This window comes from Nannobrachium achirus (genome assembly GCF_963921795.1).
Source record: "Nannobrachium achirus genome assembly, chromosome: 10".
Classification (NCBI taxonomy): domain Eukaryota; kingdom Metazoa; phylum Chordata; class Actinopteri; order Myctophiformes; family Myctophidae; genus Nannobrachium; species Nannobrachium achirus.
In genome coordinates this window covers 63,049,235-63,067,910 of record NC_137819.1, presented here as the reverse complement: position 1 = coordinate 63,067,910, position 18,676 = coordinate 63,049,235, and the positions used below count along the sequence as shown (strand labels likewise).

The 18,676-nt window shown below is 41.5% G+C and overlaps 1 protein-coding gene across 1 annotated transcript in view; it reads right to left on the bottom strand.

The window, feature by feature from the left end:
* Positions 1-18,391, bottom strand: part of LOC308293212 (protein NLRC3-like) — a gene marked incomplete at both ends in the record, with an annotated part of 39,214 nt that extends 20,823 nt beyond the window's left edge. Inside the window, 4 exons of the mRNA XM_080735648.1 lie at positions 4,995-5,105; positions 9,295-9,408; positions 15,126-15,230; positions 18,309-18,391. Of these exons, the coding sequence (XP_080591774.1) occupies positions 4,995-5,105; positions 9,295-9,408; positions 15,126-15,230; positions 18,309-18,391 (413 nt within the window). The remainder of the gene's footprint in view (positions 1-4,994; positions 5,106-9,294; positions 9,409-15,125; positions 15,231-18,308) is intronic.
* Positions 18,392-18,676: the final 285 nt, after the last annotated feature.

Below are 18,676 nucleotides of genomic sequence, written 5' to 3'. Positions count from 1 at the left end.
TCTATATAACTGGCAACTATGAGTCACCTAACTCTTTTACTTTATAATTTTTATCCCATGATTTTGCAACCCATTTTTTCACCCAGTGCCAATTGCCTATGTAATCCTGGGCTCTGCTCTCCCTCTGCCGCGTCTGGGGAGACAACGGACTGACCTCATGCTTCCTTCAATGCATGAGTAGTCCAAGTTGTTTCTTTTCACCTGACAGGGGGGGGGGATTTCCCCGGGATGGACGTAGCGCGTGGAAGGAACACGTTATTCCAACCAGTTCCTTTCCCCTCCATCAAGCGCCCCCGGCTGGCCAGGGGGAGGCATTATTGAGACCAGGATTACTGCATGTTTTTGTGAGGGTATCTACCCTAGGAGACACGGGGAGAACATGCAAACTCCACACAGAAAGGCCCTATTGCCAACCCCACCTAGGGTGTGGGCGCTGATGACACAGAGGGAGAAACTCACCTAACTCTTTTAAAGGTCAAAGTGTTACTTCCAACACTGCTGCAGACAGAGGCTGACCATTATTCACTTTTTCTTTTCTTTTCTTTTCTTTTCTTTTCTTTTCTTTTCTTTTCTTTTCTTTTCTTTTCTTTTCTTTTCTTTTCCATTATAGGGATGTGGATGGATGTGTGGGCCGTAGCAACATCTCAGCCTTAATCTATCCATAAATGCGAGAAGTCTCTGCGTGTCTGTCTGTCTGTCTGTCTGTCTGTCTGTCTGTAATCCGCGTATCTCGAGAACCGTTCGTCCCACCGGCTTCAGATTCGGCACACGCGTTCCCCGCCGCGGCACGGAGTGCAGTGCCGGGTCTCGACCCGACGCGCGGTTTTCCCGAACCGGCGCGAAACGTTCGGAATCTCCTTATGCGGGCTGATTGTTGACATCAGGCTGTTCCGGAGGAAATAGGCGCAAGCGCTGACTCATTGTGACATCACCTCATAAAAGGCTCTGACATCACGTACACGCCACATGAGTCAACAAAAAATCTCTGTGAGTGTGTATGTATGTATGTAATCCGCGTATCTCGAGAACCGTTCGTCCCACCGGCACGCGCGTTCTCCATATATGGGAATAAAATGAATGCCCGTATGCGGAGCTGATGTCTGACATCAGAGTTTTCCGCAACCGGTACTGTGTGTGCAGAGATCTTCATATCTCGAAACCGTTCTTCCCACCGGCACACGCGTTCTCCATATATGGGCATAAAATGAATGCCCGTATGCGGAACTGATGTCTGACATCAGAGTTTTCCGCAACCGGTACTGTGTGTGCAGAGATCTCCATGTATGGGCATAAGGGGGAAAAGGCAAACAGATGGTCAAAACAGGTCCTATGACAACAGGTATATTGGGGTTTGCATTAAAGATCTCCATGTATGGGCATAAGGGGGAAAAGGCAAACAGATGGTCAAAACAGGTCCTATGACAACAGGTATATTGGGGTTTGCATTAAAGAACCGTTCGCGTATCTCGAGAACCGTTCGTCCCACGGGCACGCGCGTTCTCCATATATGGGCATAAAATGAATGCCCCATATGAGAACCGTTCGTCCCACGGGCACGCGCGTTCTCCATATATGGGCATAAAATGGATTGCAGACAGACAGATACAGATATCTCCATATATGGACATAAATGGACAGAGGCAAACAGATGGTCAAAGATCTCCATATAAGGGCATAAAATGGACGCAGACAGACAGATACAGATATCTCCATATATGGGCATAAATGGACACAGGCAAACAGATGTTCAAAACGGGTCCTATGACAACAGGTATAATGAGGTTTGCATTAAAGGGGGAACCGGCACTGTGTCTGCAACACAGTTGGAGGCACAGGCAGATACTCCAAATATGGGCATAAAATGGACACAGATAGACAGATATCTCCATATATGGGCATAAAATGGACCCAGAACTATAACTGCAGTGATCTCCATATATGGACAGAATGGACGCCGACAGACAGACAGACAGATACAGATATCTCCATATATGGGCATAAATGGACACAGGCAGACAGATGGTCAAAACGGGTCCTATGAAAACAGGTATAATGGGGTTTGCATTAAAGGGCGGGGCATTCATTCCCTATTTACATTGTTCCGAGTTGGCCAGGTCACCGACTAGACGCTGGGCCGCCCGAAGGGCGGGCCAGCTTCTAGTAACCATTAATTAACCAAATAATGACGTTGACCAAATGATTGCATAACTGTATCTGTAAAGAGAAAAGTCTGGACGTGATAGTGTGTTCTAGGAGGTGGGGCTGAATATTTTGGGATGTTTTTTTTTTTTTTTTTTTTTTTTTACTTTACAGATGTTTATTCATTTGTAATGTGAAGGATAAAGAATTTTGGTCTAAGAGAGTAGATCTGTTTTGGGCTATTAAATGTTGAAACAACAGGTGTGTGTGTGTGTGTGTGTGTGTGTGTGTGTGTGTGTGTGTGTGTGTGTGTGTGTGCGTGCGTGCGTGCGTGCGTGCGTGCGTGCATATCTAGGCAGGCAGGTCTGTGTGTGTGTGTGTGTGTGTGTGTGTGTGTGTGTGTGTGTGTGTGTGTGTGTGTGTGTGTGTGTGTGTTGGCTTGGTGGCGGTCGAACTGTGCACCTGCACACTCCCTGGATGCCAATTCAGAAGCTCTGCCCCACATTCTTCACATTGCCCAGTTCTAGCACCACCAAGAGTGCGATTTTTGCAAAACTAACTTTTGCCCGTATTCCTACAGATTTTGTCAAAAATGAATACAAATCGGTAGACAGTATCTCTACAGTCATGTGATCGACATGGATCTGTCCGATTTTCCTTATTCCATCTTGATTGGCTAAAACTGGAAATCATGCAGTGTGTGATTTTAGTGAAATTGTGCATGCACATTCCCACTAGGCTGAGGAATAAATGCAACTCAAAAAATCAATTCAGCCTCATGGTGGCGCTATAAAAGGCCGATTTGTGTTTTTACCCATAACTCCACTGTTCATCAGTGTACAATATTGTATGTGCACTCCCTAGAGGCCAAGGAAAAACCTTTGCCCTGCATTTTTCATATCCTTTTATAATGGCACGAGGAGGCCGACTTATGTAAAACAATCTTTTTACAATTATTCGACCAGCAGGTCGATGTTTGCCAAACTCATTTTTGGAACAAAATGCCTCAAATCATGCCTGCAGCGTCACTTTGCCGTTAAATTGCCAAAGAAGACATGGCACCCTTTTCACATTTAGCTCCACCAGGACCTACCTGACCTGGTGGAGACCTGTGCTCGGAAGAGCACTGCTTCTAGTTTTCTTTTTTCTTTTCTTTTCTTTTCTTTTCGAGATAGATGTGTGGGCCGTAGCAATATCTCAGCCATTAATTAACCAAATAATGAGGTGGGGCTGAATTTACCCAGAATTTTTCATTTTGTTTTCTTTTTTTCTTTTTGCAAACCTATTCCCTGCTGGAAAAAAAGTCTCTTCTATGTCTCTTGCAATAAACAATATCCAAACAAAAACATGGATTCGAACAACTTTACACCTATTAACTCTCGAGCCACTTAATATTAAAACCGGTTTAAACCGTAGTTCATCTGTACTCGAATTAGCCGACCGGAATTTACTGTACTAGGTCATTAAAACTGAAATAAATGATAATGATCGGGGAAAAAAACGATCGGTAGCCCTTCTCTGTCTCACCTCCGGTCTAACCAATTGCATCATTCTTCTCTGCGCATGAACCGGAAGTGCTTCTGGTCACTATCCCTTCTCTAAACCCAAATTCCGTTCACTTTCATTGTAGGAGGAAGAGTTAGCATAGCGCATCTCGGGGATGTTTTCGACCAGATCAAAGTTGTCACGGGGTCTTCATATCAACGGGATTACATTCGTTTACCGTGATGTGCACGGATCGTGCACGCGAAGCGCCACGGGGGGAAGAAGACTCGGCCAAAATCCCCACTCCATGCCAATGGAAATCGAGATATTTATGGTGAGTTTACGACCGGGGGATCGAAAAACAAAACAAAACAACGGCGCCGTCCAAGAAGGAGGGGGCGTGCGCTAATGTTTATAATCATAATATTATGTCTCAGATCATAATACAATACTAGAAATTTACGGCTAGTCCACAGACAACCATTCTGGCCAGGCTGGGAAAGTGTTAAGAGCGAGTTAAGAGCTACAATCAATTTTTGTTTGTTTTGCTGTGGGATGTAAACAGACCCGCACCGCATGATGTAACTTCCACCACAACTTCCGAGACAACGCACAGCGCACCATTATAGGGATGTGGATGGATGTGTGGGCTGTAGCAATATCTCAGCCTTAATAACCATTAATGAACCACATAATGGCGTTGGACAAATGATTGCATAACTATTTGGAAGCTTTGGAAACCGGACGCCGTGTACTCAATAAATTCCCACGTGCGTGTAAACGCGTGCATACCCCCCCCCCTTGATAACTACAAGCTATACTTTAATCAGTGGCTACTACTACTGTAGCGCTGTATTTTCTAAATTAATTAGTAGAACATAAAATCTTAAGTAACAATGCAAATGTAATTAAGACTAGAAAACTATTGTTTTCCCACCATTAGATCTGCTGACATCCTTTCTTCTAAATAGCCTCTGGAGGCGCGTGCATGTGCGTGCATGTGACGTCAATAAATGACCGTCCGCCCTGAAAAGAAAATCCCAAAGCACCACTGCTGGGCGTAATATGAGGCAGAGAGAGTTTCCCTGGAAGTTCTTCATCAGATACCCCATTTAACTGACAACTATGAGTCACCCAACTCTTTTAAAGGGCAAAGGTGACAGGGTTGTTGATCAGCTTTCAAAGATCTTTGACACAACAACTGTCAATTATCATATTAATGCATATTTCATGTCCACAATTTTAAAGTTTGTATTTCCTTCTTTTGTCCTGTTTATTAGTACAACCAATGTAAAACTAGTGTATATATTTCATTATTTCTATGTGGATTCATTCTTGTTGTCTCCAGTTAAAGAGTTCAGTGATCTTACGTTGTGTTTGAAGGTCCAGGTTCATTACTGAAGTTCCAAGGGAGACCCATAGACTGATCACTCTTCATAGACACACAGCTGGGTGTTGGAGACTCTGCTCTGTGGTGAAGACTTCTGGAATCATAAAAAAAGAAATCTACAATTGTTTCTGTTTTCCTTTTCCCTTGTGACGACAGAATGAACATGGAAAAACACTGTAGGTCTTCAATGTAACTAAGTAATGCCAATGCCAAAAGTAACTTTTATATCCAATTACTCTATTGCAAAACTAACGTGTTCTGTTACTCTGTTACTAAAAAAGGTAAAGTGATTACAGTAAGTTTTCTTTTCTTTTCTTTTCTTTTCTTTTCTTTTCTTTTCTTTTCTAGGATAGATGTGTGGGCCGTAGCAACATCTCAGCCTTAATAACCATTAATTAACCAAATAATGACGTTGACCAAATGATTGCATAACTATGTTATTCTAGTAGTGTTGTGTATATTGTAGACTACGCAGACGACATTGCCTTGGTCTCGGACACAGTCGAGAAAGGAAGGGAGCTTCTATTGGCAGTAGAAAAGGAGTGCAAGAAGATCGGCCTCAGGCTCAATGCCAAGAAAACGAAGGTAATGACTGTGAACACGGAGGACAAAACCATTTCCACTGCAGACGGGACTGTGCTCGAGCGTGTGGAGGACTTCAAGTACCTCGGGGCCTGGACTGCCTCAACTGAACAGGATCTGAAGGTCAGGAGAGCACTTGCCTGGAGGGCCTTGCACGGGATGAGGAGAGTGTGGAAATCAGAACTTGGAGAGGACCTTAAGAGGCGGCTGTTCATAGCTACTGTGGAGTCTGTGCTGCTGTATGGGGCTGAGACATGGACCCTCACAGCACAACAGGAAAAAGCCCTGGATGGAGTCTACACAAGAATGCTACGAATGGCACTAGGTGTCACATGGACGGACCGCATCAGAAATGTGGACCTCTATGGAGACCTACCACGGGTCACGGACAAGGTCAGAGGAAGAAGGATGAGGCTGGCAGGACACTGTGTCAGGCACCCAGAGCTGGAGGCTAATAAACTGACCCTATGGGAGCCAATCCAGGGCAAAGCCAGGAGGGGAAAAAGGCGAACCACCTATGTAGACGTGCTGCGGCGCGACAGCTCTGCTCACAACACTGCAGAGCTCAAGAACCTGATGTTGGATAGGAGACTGTGGACGGCAGCGATCCAGGAATCCCGAGTTGGTGTTGGCTAGACCTCACTCTCGAAGAATGATGATGAATGATGATGATTGTATAGGAGGACATACTGTGGGTGTGGAGGTCCAGGTTCACTGAAGACAAGAGGAAGGCCTTTAGAAGCGTCACTCTTCATAGACACACAGCTGGGTGTTGGAGACTCTGCTCTGTGACTTCTGGAATCACACAAATGTTTATACATTTATCATGTGAATGAAAAAGTCATTTTTGAGGGTTTTCGCTCCTCAATGTCAAAACAACAACAACTTTGTAATGTTATAGTGTTATATATTGTATAGGTAAACTTGCGTAGCCAGGCTTACTCATCTGTAAAGAGAAAAGTCTGGACGTGATAGTGTGTTCTAGGAGGTGGGGCTGAATATTTTGGGATGTTTTTTTTTTTTTTTTACTTTACAGATGTTTATTCATTTGTAATGTGAAGGATAAAGAATTTTGGTCTAAGAGAGTAGATCTGTTTTGGGCTATTAAATGTTGAAACAACAGGTGTGTGTGTGTGTGTGTGTGTGTGTGTGCGTGCGTGCATATCTAGGCAGGCAGGTGTGTGTGTGTGTGTGTGTGTGTGTGTGTGTGTGTGTGTGTGTGTGTGTGTGTGTGTGTGTGTGTGTGTGTGTGTGTGTGTGTGTGTGTGTGTGTGTGTTGGCTTGGTGGCGGTCGAACTGTGCACCTGCACACTCCCTGGATGCCAATTCAGAAGCTCTGCCCCACATTCTTCACATTGCCCAGTTCTAGCACCACCAAGAGTGCGATTTTTGCAAAACTAACTTTTGCCCGTATTCCTACAGATTTTGTCAAAAATGAATGCAAATCGGTAGACAGTATCTCTACAGTCATGTGATCGACATGGATCTGTCCGATTTTCCTTATTCCATCTTGATTGGCTAAAACTGGAAATCATGCAGTGTGTGATTTTAGTGAAATTGTGCATGCACATTCCCACTAGGCGGAGGAATAAATGCAACTCAAAAAATCAATTCGGCCTCATGGTGGCGCTATAAAAGGCCGATTTGTGTTTTTACCCATAACTCCACTGTTCATCAGTGTACAATATTGTATGTGCACTCCCTAGAGGCCAAGGAAAAACCTTTGCCCTGCATTTTTCATATCCTTTTATAATGGCACGAGGAGGCCGACTTATGTAAAACAATCTTTTTACAATTATTCGACCAGCAGGTCGATGTTTGCCAAACTCATTTTTGGAACAAAATGCCTCAAATCATGCCTGCAGCGTCACTTTGCCGTTAAATTGCCAAAGAAGACATGGCACCCTTTTCACATTTAGCTCCACCAGGACCTACCTGACCTGGTGGAGACCTGTGCTCGGAAGAGCACTGCTTCTAGTTTTCTTTTTTCTTTTCTTTTCTTTTCTTTTCGAGATAGATGTGTGGGCCGTAGCAATATCTCAGCCATTAATTAACCAAATAATGAGGTGGGGCTGAATTTACCCAGAATTTTTCATTTTGTTTTCTTTTTTTCTTTTTGCAAACCTATTCCCTGCTGGAAAAAAAGTCTCTTCTATGTCTCTTGCAATAAACAATATCCAAACAAAAACATGGATTCGAACAACTTTACACCTATTAACTCTCGAGCCACTTAATATTAAAACCGGATTAAACCGTAGTTCATCTGTACTCGAATTAGCCGACCGGAATTTACTGTACTAGGTCATTAAAACTGAAATAAATGATAATGATCGGGAAAAAAAAACGATCGGTAGCCCTTCTCTGTCTCACCTCCGGTCTAACCAATTGCATCATTCTTCTCTGCGCATGAACCGGAAGTGCTTCTGGTCACTATCCCTTCTCTAAACCCAAATTCCGTTCACTTTCATTGTAGGAGGAAGAGTTAGCATAGCGCATCTCGGGGATGTTTTCGACCAGATCAAAGTTGTCACGGGGTCTTCATATCGACGGGATTACATTCGTTTACCGTGATGTGCACGGATCGTGCACGCGAAGCGCCACGGGGGGAAGAAGACTCGGCCAAAATCCCCACTCTATGCCAATGGAAATCGAGATATTTATGGTGAGTTTACGACCGGGGGATCGAAAAACAAAACAAAACAACGGCGCCGTCCAAGAAGGAGGGGGCGTGCGCTAATGTTTATAATCATAATATTATGTCTCAGATCATAATACAATACTAGAAATTTACGGCTAGTCCACAGACAACCATTCTGGCCAGGCTGGGAAAGTGTTAAGAGCGAGTTAAGAGCTACAATCAATTTTTGTTTGTTTTGCTGTGGGATGTAAACAGACCCGCACCGCATGATGTAACTTCCACCACAACTTCCGAGACAACGCACAGCGCACCATTATAGGGATGTGGATGGATGTGTGGGCTGTAGCAATATCTCAGCCTTAATAACCATTAATGAACCACATAATGGCGTTGGACAAATGATTGCATAACTATTTGGAAGCTTTGGAAACCGGACGCCGTGTACTCAATAAATTCCCACGTGCGTGTAAACGCGTGCATACCCCCCCCCCTTGATAACTACAAGCTATACTTTAATCAGTGGCTACTACTACTGTAGCGCTGTATTTTCTAAATTAATTAGTAGAACATAAAATCTTAAGTAACAATGCAAATGTAATTAAGACTAGAAAACTATTGTTTTCCCACCATTAGATCTGCTGACATCCTTTCTTCTAAATAGCCTCTGGAGGCGCGTGCATGTGCGTGCATGTGACGTCAATAAATGACCGTCCGCCCTGAAAAGAAAATCCCAAAGCACCACTGCTGGGCGTAATATGAGGCAGAGAGAGTTTCCCTGGAAGTTCTTCATCAGATACCCCATTTAACTGACAACTATGAGTCACCCAACTCTTTTAAAGGGCAAAGGTGACAGGGTTGTTGATCAGCTTTCAAAGATCTTTGACACAACAACTGTCAATTATCATATTAATGCATATTTCATGTCCACAATTTTAAAGTTTGTATTTCCTTCTTTTGTCCTGTTTATTAGTACAACCAATGTAAAACTAGTGTATATATTTCATTATTTCTATGTGGATTCATTCTTGTTGTCTCCAGTTAAAGAGTTCAGTGATCTTACGTTGTGTTTGAAGGTCCAGGTTCATTACTGAAGTTCCAAGGGAGACCCATAGACTGATCACTCTTCATAGACACACAGCTGGGTGTTGGAGACTCTGCTCTGTGGTGAAGACTTCTGGAATCATAAAAAAAGAAATCTACAATTGTTTCTGTTTTCCTTTTCCCTTGTGACGACAGAATGAACATGGAAAAACACTGTACAGTCGTTAGCAGTTGAGATTGGCAGTGTCACCAGTTGGCTGCCTCAGTGGCACCACTGTAGTGCCGTTGAGTAAAGGTGGTACCACCTTTTTTAGAGGTGTTACAGCATGTAATGTGGCTTATCTGCCACAGGGAGGCACATGTGAGTCCATGAACCCTACATTACAGTGTTGGCAACACAGCAAGGGTGAACAGATTCATTGTGATTGTTATTAATTAAAGAAAACTTAGACGACAATGCAGAGTTCAGGTTGAATTGAAATGCAATTGTTGCTTTATACACAACTGTGTTTATTATACTTAAAACTTAGTGGTTAGTGAGAATGCCTGGAGAGCCTAAGCTCCTGTTTGTCCCAGGTACGATTCCTGGCCAAGCCAGCTAGGAATTGATGTGTCCCTGAGCAAGACTCTTTCCCTTATTGCTCCCTGAGCCCCTGCTACAGAGAATTGGTGGTACTAAACTACTCATTTGCATGTCATCCAAAGTCTGCTAAGTTGTTGTGCATTATAAATTTATAATAATTATATTTTCACACTAATTATATGGAAATGCATTTGATTGTTTATTGTTTGTTTTACTGTTTATAAGGCATTTCATTGAAATGTTACTTTTAGTAGGCTTGACTTAAGTGCTGCATCTATTCTCTCCACAAATGAAGGCCTCAAAAAAGTTTTTTTGAGTAATAAGCTAATCTGCATTTTAGTCAACAAACTGTGTTGAATTTACAGATCTCTACTTCAACAGAGGTCACACAACATATAGCTACAGCTGCACTGCTGGTATGAATGAAAAAAACAAACAGTGGCCAAACCTGTTTGGCTCTGAGCTGGAGCCTGGAGTCGACCCCCGTTCTAAGGAGGCAAAGTTGCTGTAGCTGTCTCACATGGGGGGTTGGGGAGTAGGAGAGACCCAAAGACATCTATTAACTAGGTACGAGTGAGCACTAGTCTTGCTATTGAGAAAGGCTGCCATGGGCATACCTGGCTCTCTAGAGAAAACAAACTTTGCACCCACTGCGCAAAAAATGCGGAAACTGAGAGACACTGTTTAAATAAAATGAATCAGGATGATTTCTAAAGAGATTGCCTCTTTATAAACAACTATGTTTATTACACTAAACAATGTTAGACAAAGCAAACAAAGGGTCAAATTTGTTATCCTGCTATACCACTAAAATGTGGAACACCCTACTGAAGGCCTTAAAGGAGTGTAACTTCCTAACTTCCTTTAAAACAGCTTTGAAAAACCACTCGAAACTGCTAACAATGAACCTAGCTTAAGCTAGTTCTATCTGTCATTCAATGTTGTGTGAGTTAAACAAGGATCTCAATGTAAAACAGCATTGGGCTTTCCTGAGCTTATCCTTTTAATTGACCTTTTTACCAGTGAACTGTATGTACTGTCATGAAAGTCTACCTTTTCCTATGCAAACTTCTAACCAGTTTAAATATAGGCCTGTCTTTAAAGTGGCAATCTTCAGTCTCCATAAAATGCAGGTTTACAAAAAGTGATTACAACTTATAAATGTTGAGTTTTATTGTATTGATTTTTTTCCCTGTACGGTGTTCCTTGAGTACTGGGGACTGAAGAGTTTGTTTCTTTATAAAAAATGGTTTATTACAATAAACAATGTTATTTAGACAAAGCAAACACAAAAGATATTGGATAGGGTTAGCACCCCAAGCCAGAATGGAACCCCAAACTCCCACTTACAAGCCCTCCTCAGAGTCCTCTAGACCAGCAGATGACTATGCACCACTGTAATGCAGTAGGCTAACCTCTCTCCCTTTATCTGCGACTCCTTGGAAAGTCTGAATAGATGTGGAACAAATATGTAGAGTTCTTAAAAATATATTTTCCACTTAACAGAAAAATAAATAGTTAGGAACTAAAGACTGAAAAGGCCAAGTGAGATGGAACAGAGGCATTGGAACAGAGTAAAAAACACGGTTTAAATAAAATAAAAAACATTGGGAAGAGTAGCAGCATTTTAGTGTTGTGATGACTTGACTAGACTTGTAGTAGACTAGTACAGTTTCTAGTTTGTTATCAGAAAGTAGCACCTTTTTTTTTATTTACTTTTTTTTACTGTGGAACAGTAGACCTACAGCCGCCCCTCCCCCGTTCCCTGTTCAAATCAGCAGACAGACAGGCCTGTCCTAAGGTTAATTCACTCATAGTACTTAATTGCTACATCTTGTGTAGACTACAGGTACATAAGAGTAAAACTTATTTTGGTTTGGCTTCCTTCAGACAATGCAGCAGTGGTGATTAATTTACCATTCAATAAATAGCATTCATATTTAAGGGCCAAATCCAAATCTTGAAAGAAAAATAATACAATCTCACCTCGAAAAACAAGCCAAAACAAGTTCAATAATTTGGCCACATATTCAAATTAAATATTAGATGCATATCTCATTATAATTACCATGTAGGTCTATACTAATTTAAGTTTTTGTTATTTATTTTGTTATTTAGCAGACATTCTTGCAGAACGATTCTGTAACTCAATGTGAATAATAAATAAACCAACATGGCAAAACTGCCTAAAAAAATTAACATACTGTAGCCAGCAGAGAGGAAAGGGGAGGTGAACTGTAAAAGGTATTACCACATCATGTGTCTGGAGTTGGTAGTGAGAGCGCATATTTCTGTCTACATAAGATCAGCCTGTAGAATATTACCGACTTCCACGTTTTAAATCTCTGTAAAAGTTTTCAGGAATGTCATTATATTATTTGATATTATATTGTGAAACAGTTAAATGAACACAGGGGATGTACTAACTCAGGACGCTCAGAGTCAATGATATGCTAAATTACTGGTTTAACACCTTGCTTTTGTTAGCCTCATGGCCACAGACTTTTAGTCGGGGACCCAGTCCCCAAAATGGGAGGGGACCTGTGATTTTCTGCCGTACTTTTTATTTCTGTTTTATCTATTAGTTTGGTCATTAAGGTCCACAGAATGAGAGGCCTGCTCTGCCGGAAACATCGCGAAAAAAGGTTATGGCCATTCGTATATTCACTGTCCCATTGACTCCACTAGAAATATAAAAAAAAGGAAACACATCTGCTTTAATTAGCATGTGAGGGGTCAAATTAGGGGTTCTTCATGATTCTGAATCCATTGCAAGCATTTGTTTTGCATAAAAAACATTGCTTGGGTTACTTTTCGGCAGCCCAAAACTGTGAAAAGTGGAAAAAAAAGTGATGACTCATCACTTTTGACTGTTTTGGGGGGTTGATATCTTGCCCAAGGAATGTTTTTCATGCAAAACAAATGCTTGCAATGGATTCAGAATCACGAAGAATCCCTAATTTGACCCCTCACATGCTAATTAAAGCAGACTTTTTTTCTTTTTTAAATATTTCTAGTGGAGTCAATGGGACAGTGAATATACAATGGCCATTACTTTTTTTCGCGATGTTTCCGGCAGAGCAGGCCTCTCATTCTGTGGACCTTAATGACCAACCTAATAGATGAAACTGAAATAAAAAGTACGGCAGAAAATCACAGGTACCCCTCTTTTCTTTGAGCTTTTGGCCATGTGGGTCCTCGACTATTTAGGCCAATACAATGGACTCTTGACCGGGAGTGTCAAATGTCAGAGACTTGCACCGGACACCAGTAACTCTATAGTTGATCCATTTCATAATATCTGTTAGGCTACACTCAGATACATTAAAAGATTATTTTATCGGTAGCCCAGGAGTTTTGTGCCCCCCTCCCCAACACACACACACACACACACACACACACACACACACACACACACACACACACACACACACACACACACACACACACACACACACACACACACACACACACACACACACACTTTTTTGGACCTTTTTTAATTTGGTTTGGCATTGTGTTCATGTCTTTGCTCCTTGTTTACTTCTGTCTACAACTACATTTATTGGGTTTAAACATTCAAGCAATATGTTTACGTGATTAGATGCAATATGGTATTGTATTACACAAGGATGATGTGTCAACTCTGCTGATAGTAGGGGTTGTAACTGTGAGTTGATGGCCAGAGGTTCAGAGTATGATCCCAGCTTTAGGCACTGAAGTGCTCTACATGTTCAACCAAGATCCCGCTCAAACAAAGGGTCACATTTGTATACCCTTCACCACCAGTGGTGTAGAAAGTATTCAAATCTTTTACTTTTCAAATCTTTTAGTTTGAAAGTGTTGGCCTCAAAATGTACTTAAAGTAGGCCTAACATTGCACTACATTAGCCTACTGTATTACAGTCACTCATTAGCATTACAAGTAGTTTTCTTTTCACTTGTCAACAAGCTTCTATCTGTTGATTGAAAGCTTATTTCTACCTCAAAATGAAGAACATATTACTTTAACACACACATGATTTGTCAGGATACTGTACTTTTCTGTCTACACATGCTTGTTCTAATGAGTTCCATTCACATTTGTTAGCAGAGAGAATTGTAAACAGTTCAATAACATGCATTATATACGACTTTCCACACAATTAGTTTGACATTATAGTTATTATAATAAAGCACTCACTTAGTAGACATTGGATGACATGCACATGACTAAAACTATACATTTTGGGCCATATCTCAAACTCACTGTAGCAGGCGAACTAACTGTAGCCAACACAATGGTCTATCATCAACAGGATGAAGGTAGTCTAGTGGGCTGAGGGTCAGACTTGTGTGTCAAGGGTTGGGAGTTCAATCCTTGCATTAGCCACTAAAATGTTGTCCATTGCTAAAGCTCCAATGTTTTACCACGTTTAAATATAGGCCTATCTTTTAAGTGGCTTCATAAAATGCAGATTTACAACTGCCAAAAAATTATTACAACTGAAAGATGTGATTGGTTTGATTGTGTTCCTTGGGTACTGGGGACTTGTTTCCACAGAGAGTTATATTTTAAACTTAATTAAAAATATCCATGAAATTAAAATATTATAGCTCACTCAAGCTACCCCTTAAATAACTTTAAAGGGATAAACAACCCAAGCTTATTTCTGCCTCAAAAGATACATTATGATTATGTTTTTGTATTTATTTTGTCTAACATTGTTTAGTGTGTTTATTGTTGTTAAATATTATAAACACAATTGTGTATAAAGCAACATTTTCTTTTAAAAAAAAGAAGAAAAAAAAACAGCTAACTAACTTTTCTTTTCAATTGTCTATTTGTTGACTGAAACTGCCTGTGTCTGGGCATTAGTTGCTCTCTGCCACCACCTAGTGGTGGAGCTATAGAATAGAAAATTAGGTGGCACCACCAACCTGCCATTGTGGTACCACCACCAGCACTTTCAAGGTACAACCACTGTAGGTCTTCAATGTAACTAAGTAATGCCAATGCCAAAAGTAACTTTTATATCCAATTACTCTATTGCAAAACTAACGTGTTCTGTTACTCTGTTACTAAAAAAGGTAAAGTGATTACAGTAAGTTTTCTTTTCTTTTCTTTTCTTTTCTTTTCTTTTCTTTTCTTTTCTAGGATAGATGTGTGGGCCGTAGCAACATCTCAGCCTTAATAACCATTAATTAACCAAATAATGACGTTGACCAAATGATTGCATAACTATGTTATTCTAGTAGTGTTGTGTATATTGTATAGGAGGACATACTGTGGGTGTGGAGGTCCAGGTTCACTGAAGACAAGAGGAAGGCCTTTAGAAGCGTCACTCTTCATAGACACACAGCTGGGTGTTGGAGACTCTGCTCTGTGACTTCTGGAATCACACAAATGTTTATACATTTATCATGTGAATGAAAAAGTCATTTTTGAGGGTTTTCGCTCCTCAATGTCAAAACAACAACAACTTTGTAATGTTATAGTGTTATATATTGTATAGGTAAACTTGCGTAGCCAGGCTTACTCATCTGTAAAGAGAAAAGTCTGGACGTGATAGTGTGTTCTAGGAGGTGGGGCTGAATATTTTGGGATGTTTTTTTTTTTTTTTTACTTTACAGATGTTTATTCATTTGTAATGTGAAGGATAAAGAATTTTGGTCTAAGAGAGTAGATCTGTTTTGGGCTATTAAATGTTGAAACAACAGGTGTGTGTGTGTGTGTGTGTGTGTGTGTGTGTGTGTGTGTGTGTGTGTGTGTGTGTGTGTGTGTGTGTGTGTGTGTTGGCTTGGTGGCGGTCGAACTGTGCACCTGCACACTCCCTGGATGCCAATTCAGAAGCTCTGCCCCACATTCTTCACATTGCCCAGTTCTAGCACCACCAAGAGTGCGATTTTTGCAAAACTAACTTTTGCCCGTATTCCTACAGATTTTGTCAAAAATGAATACAAATCGGTAGACAGTATCTCTACAGTCATGTGATCGACATGGATCTGTCCGATTTTCCTTATTCCATCTTGATTGGCTAAAACTGGAAATCATGCAGTGTGTGATTTTAGTGAAATTGTGCATGCACATTCCCACTAGGCGGAGGAATAAATGCAACTCAAAAAATCAATTCAGCCTCATGGTGGCGCTATAAAAGGCCGATTTGTGTTTTTACCCATAACTCCACTGTTCATCAGTGTACAATATTGTATGTGCACTCCCTAGAGGCCAAGGAAAAACCTTTGCCCTGCATTTTTCATATCCTTTTATAATGGCACGAGGAGGCCGACTTATGTAAAACAATCTTTTTACAATTATTCGACCAGCAGGTCGATGTTTGCCAAACTCATTTTTGGAACAAAATGCCTCAAATCATGCCTGCAGCGTCACTTTGCCGTTAAATTGCCAAAGAAGACATGGCACCCTTTTCACATTTAGCTCCACCAGGACCTACCTGACCTGGTGGAGACCTGTGCTCGGAAGAGCACTGCTTCTAGTTTTCTTTTTTCTTTTCTTTTCTTTTCTTTTCGAGATAGATGTGTGGGCCGTAGCAATATCTCAGCCATTAATTAACCAAATAATGAGGTGGGGCTGAATTTACCCAGAATTTTTCATTTTGTTTTCTTTTTTTCTTTTTGCAAACCTATTCCCTGCTGGAAAAAAAGTCTCTTCTATGTCTCTTGCAATAAACAATATCCAAACAAAAACATGGATTCGAACAACTTTACACCTATTAACTCTCGAGCCACTTAATATTAAAACCGGATTAAACCGTAGTTCATCTGTACTCGAATTAGCCGACCGGAATTTACTGTACTAGGTCATTAAAACTGAAATAAATGATAATGATCGGGGAAAAAAACGATCGGTAGCCCTTCTCTGTCTCACCTCCGGTCTAACCAATTGCATCATTCTTCTCTGCGCATGAACCGGAAGTGCTTCTGGTCACTATCCCTTCTCTAAACCCAAATTCCGTTCACTTTCATTGTAGGAGGAAGAGTTAGCATAGCGCATCTCGGGGATGTTTTCGACCAGATCAAAGTTGTCACGGGGTCTTCATATCGACGGGATTACATTCGTTTACCGTGATGTGCACGGATCGTGCACGCGAAGCGCCACGGGGGGAAGAAGACTCGGCCAAAATCCCCACTCTATGCCAATGGAAATCGAGATATTTATGGTGAGTTTACGACCGGGGGATCGAAAAACAAAACAAAACAACGGCGCCGTCCAAGAAGGAGGGGGCGTGCGCTAATGTTTATAATCATAATATTATGTCTCAGATCATAATACAATACTAGAAATTTACGGCTAGTCCACAGACAACCATTCTGGCCAGGCTGGGAAAGTGTTAAGAGCGAGTTAAGAGCTACAATCAATTTTTGAGAGCTACAATCAATTTTTGTTTGTTTTGCTGTGGGATGTAAACAGACCCGCACCGCATGATGTAACTTCCACCACAACTTCCGAGACAACGCACAGCGCAGGTTGTGCCCAGGGTGTTGTATTGTATAGGAGGAATGACATACTGTGTGTGTGGAGGTCCAGGTTCACTGAAGTCAGGGGGAAGTCCTTTAGACGCATCACTCTTCATAGACACACAGCTGGGTGTTGGAGACTCTGCTCTGTGACTTCTGGAATCATACAAATGTTTATACATTTATCATGTGAATGAAAAAGTCATTTGGGGGGTTTTGGCTCTTCAAAGTTGAAACAACAGGAAAAACAAAAAAAATGCAGAAACAGTAATTAAAAGGGGGTTGCAAATATAGATATTCTAGAGAGATATAACATAAGTGTGTAACATAGATATAACATAGTTTGTTGCATAGATATAGGTGTGCCATTTCAAGACAGTAGATTTTCAGAGGATTTGCAGAAGATTAAGCTATTTTGCTATTTTTATGAACTAATAGTACATAGATATCAGTCCATAGCTTGTTGTATACATTTAGATATTCCATCGTTTGATCCATATGTAGTTCTTAAAGTTTCCTGGGTGTCCCCTGAGGTTTGGGGACACCCAGGGGTCCTTGAGGAGGTTCCAGGGGGTCCCAAGCTAAAGTGTTTAATATATCATCGGGGGGGGGGGGGGGGGCTCTCTCCATTCTGACATGTCTCCATTCCGACATTGACTTCTTATTGTTGGAGTGGCAACACTTCCATAGAGGTTAAGGTTAGGGTTAGAGATAGGGTTGGTGTCGGAAAGGAGACATGTAACCATCATCAGGATCGGTTTAACAACTTTAAACCTAACTAGGCCTGTGCCGGGGGGGTGGGCACATGTATATGAGGCGTTGAATTTAGGAGACTCAGAAGTAATGTTGGAGAACCCAGACATATACCGCGCATCACAGGAGAGAGCATGGATCACTGCATGCCTGGATTCCCAAACAACATCAAAGGGACCTGTCTTCACCCCCAGCGCCCCCCCACCCCCACTACAGACACAACTGTTTCAACCGGACACCTACGACCACCTCCCCCCCAGACAGTCTTTCCTGTCTCGCCCTCGGCCATGATCAAAGAACCTCCCTCCCCCAGCTCCGACATTGACTCGATCACTACCGAAAACATGCACTCTGTTGTTTTTGCGAAACCAGGACTTCATCTAGCTCATTTAAACATCAATAGCTTGAACCCCAAAAAACTGGAGCAAATCAAGGGGATGTTTCATGGCGGTAAGGTAAAAATTATATCCTTCTCTGAAACTAAACTTGATGACTCGTTTACTGACGCCAATATTGAAATTGCCAACTACACTGTAATCAGAAATGATAGAAACAGGAGGGGAGGCGGAGTTTGCATGTATGTACATAATGATGTCAATTTTATCCC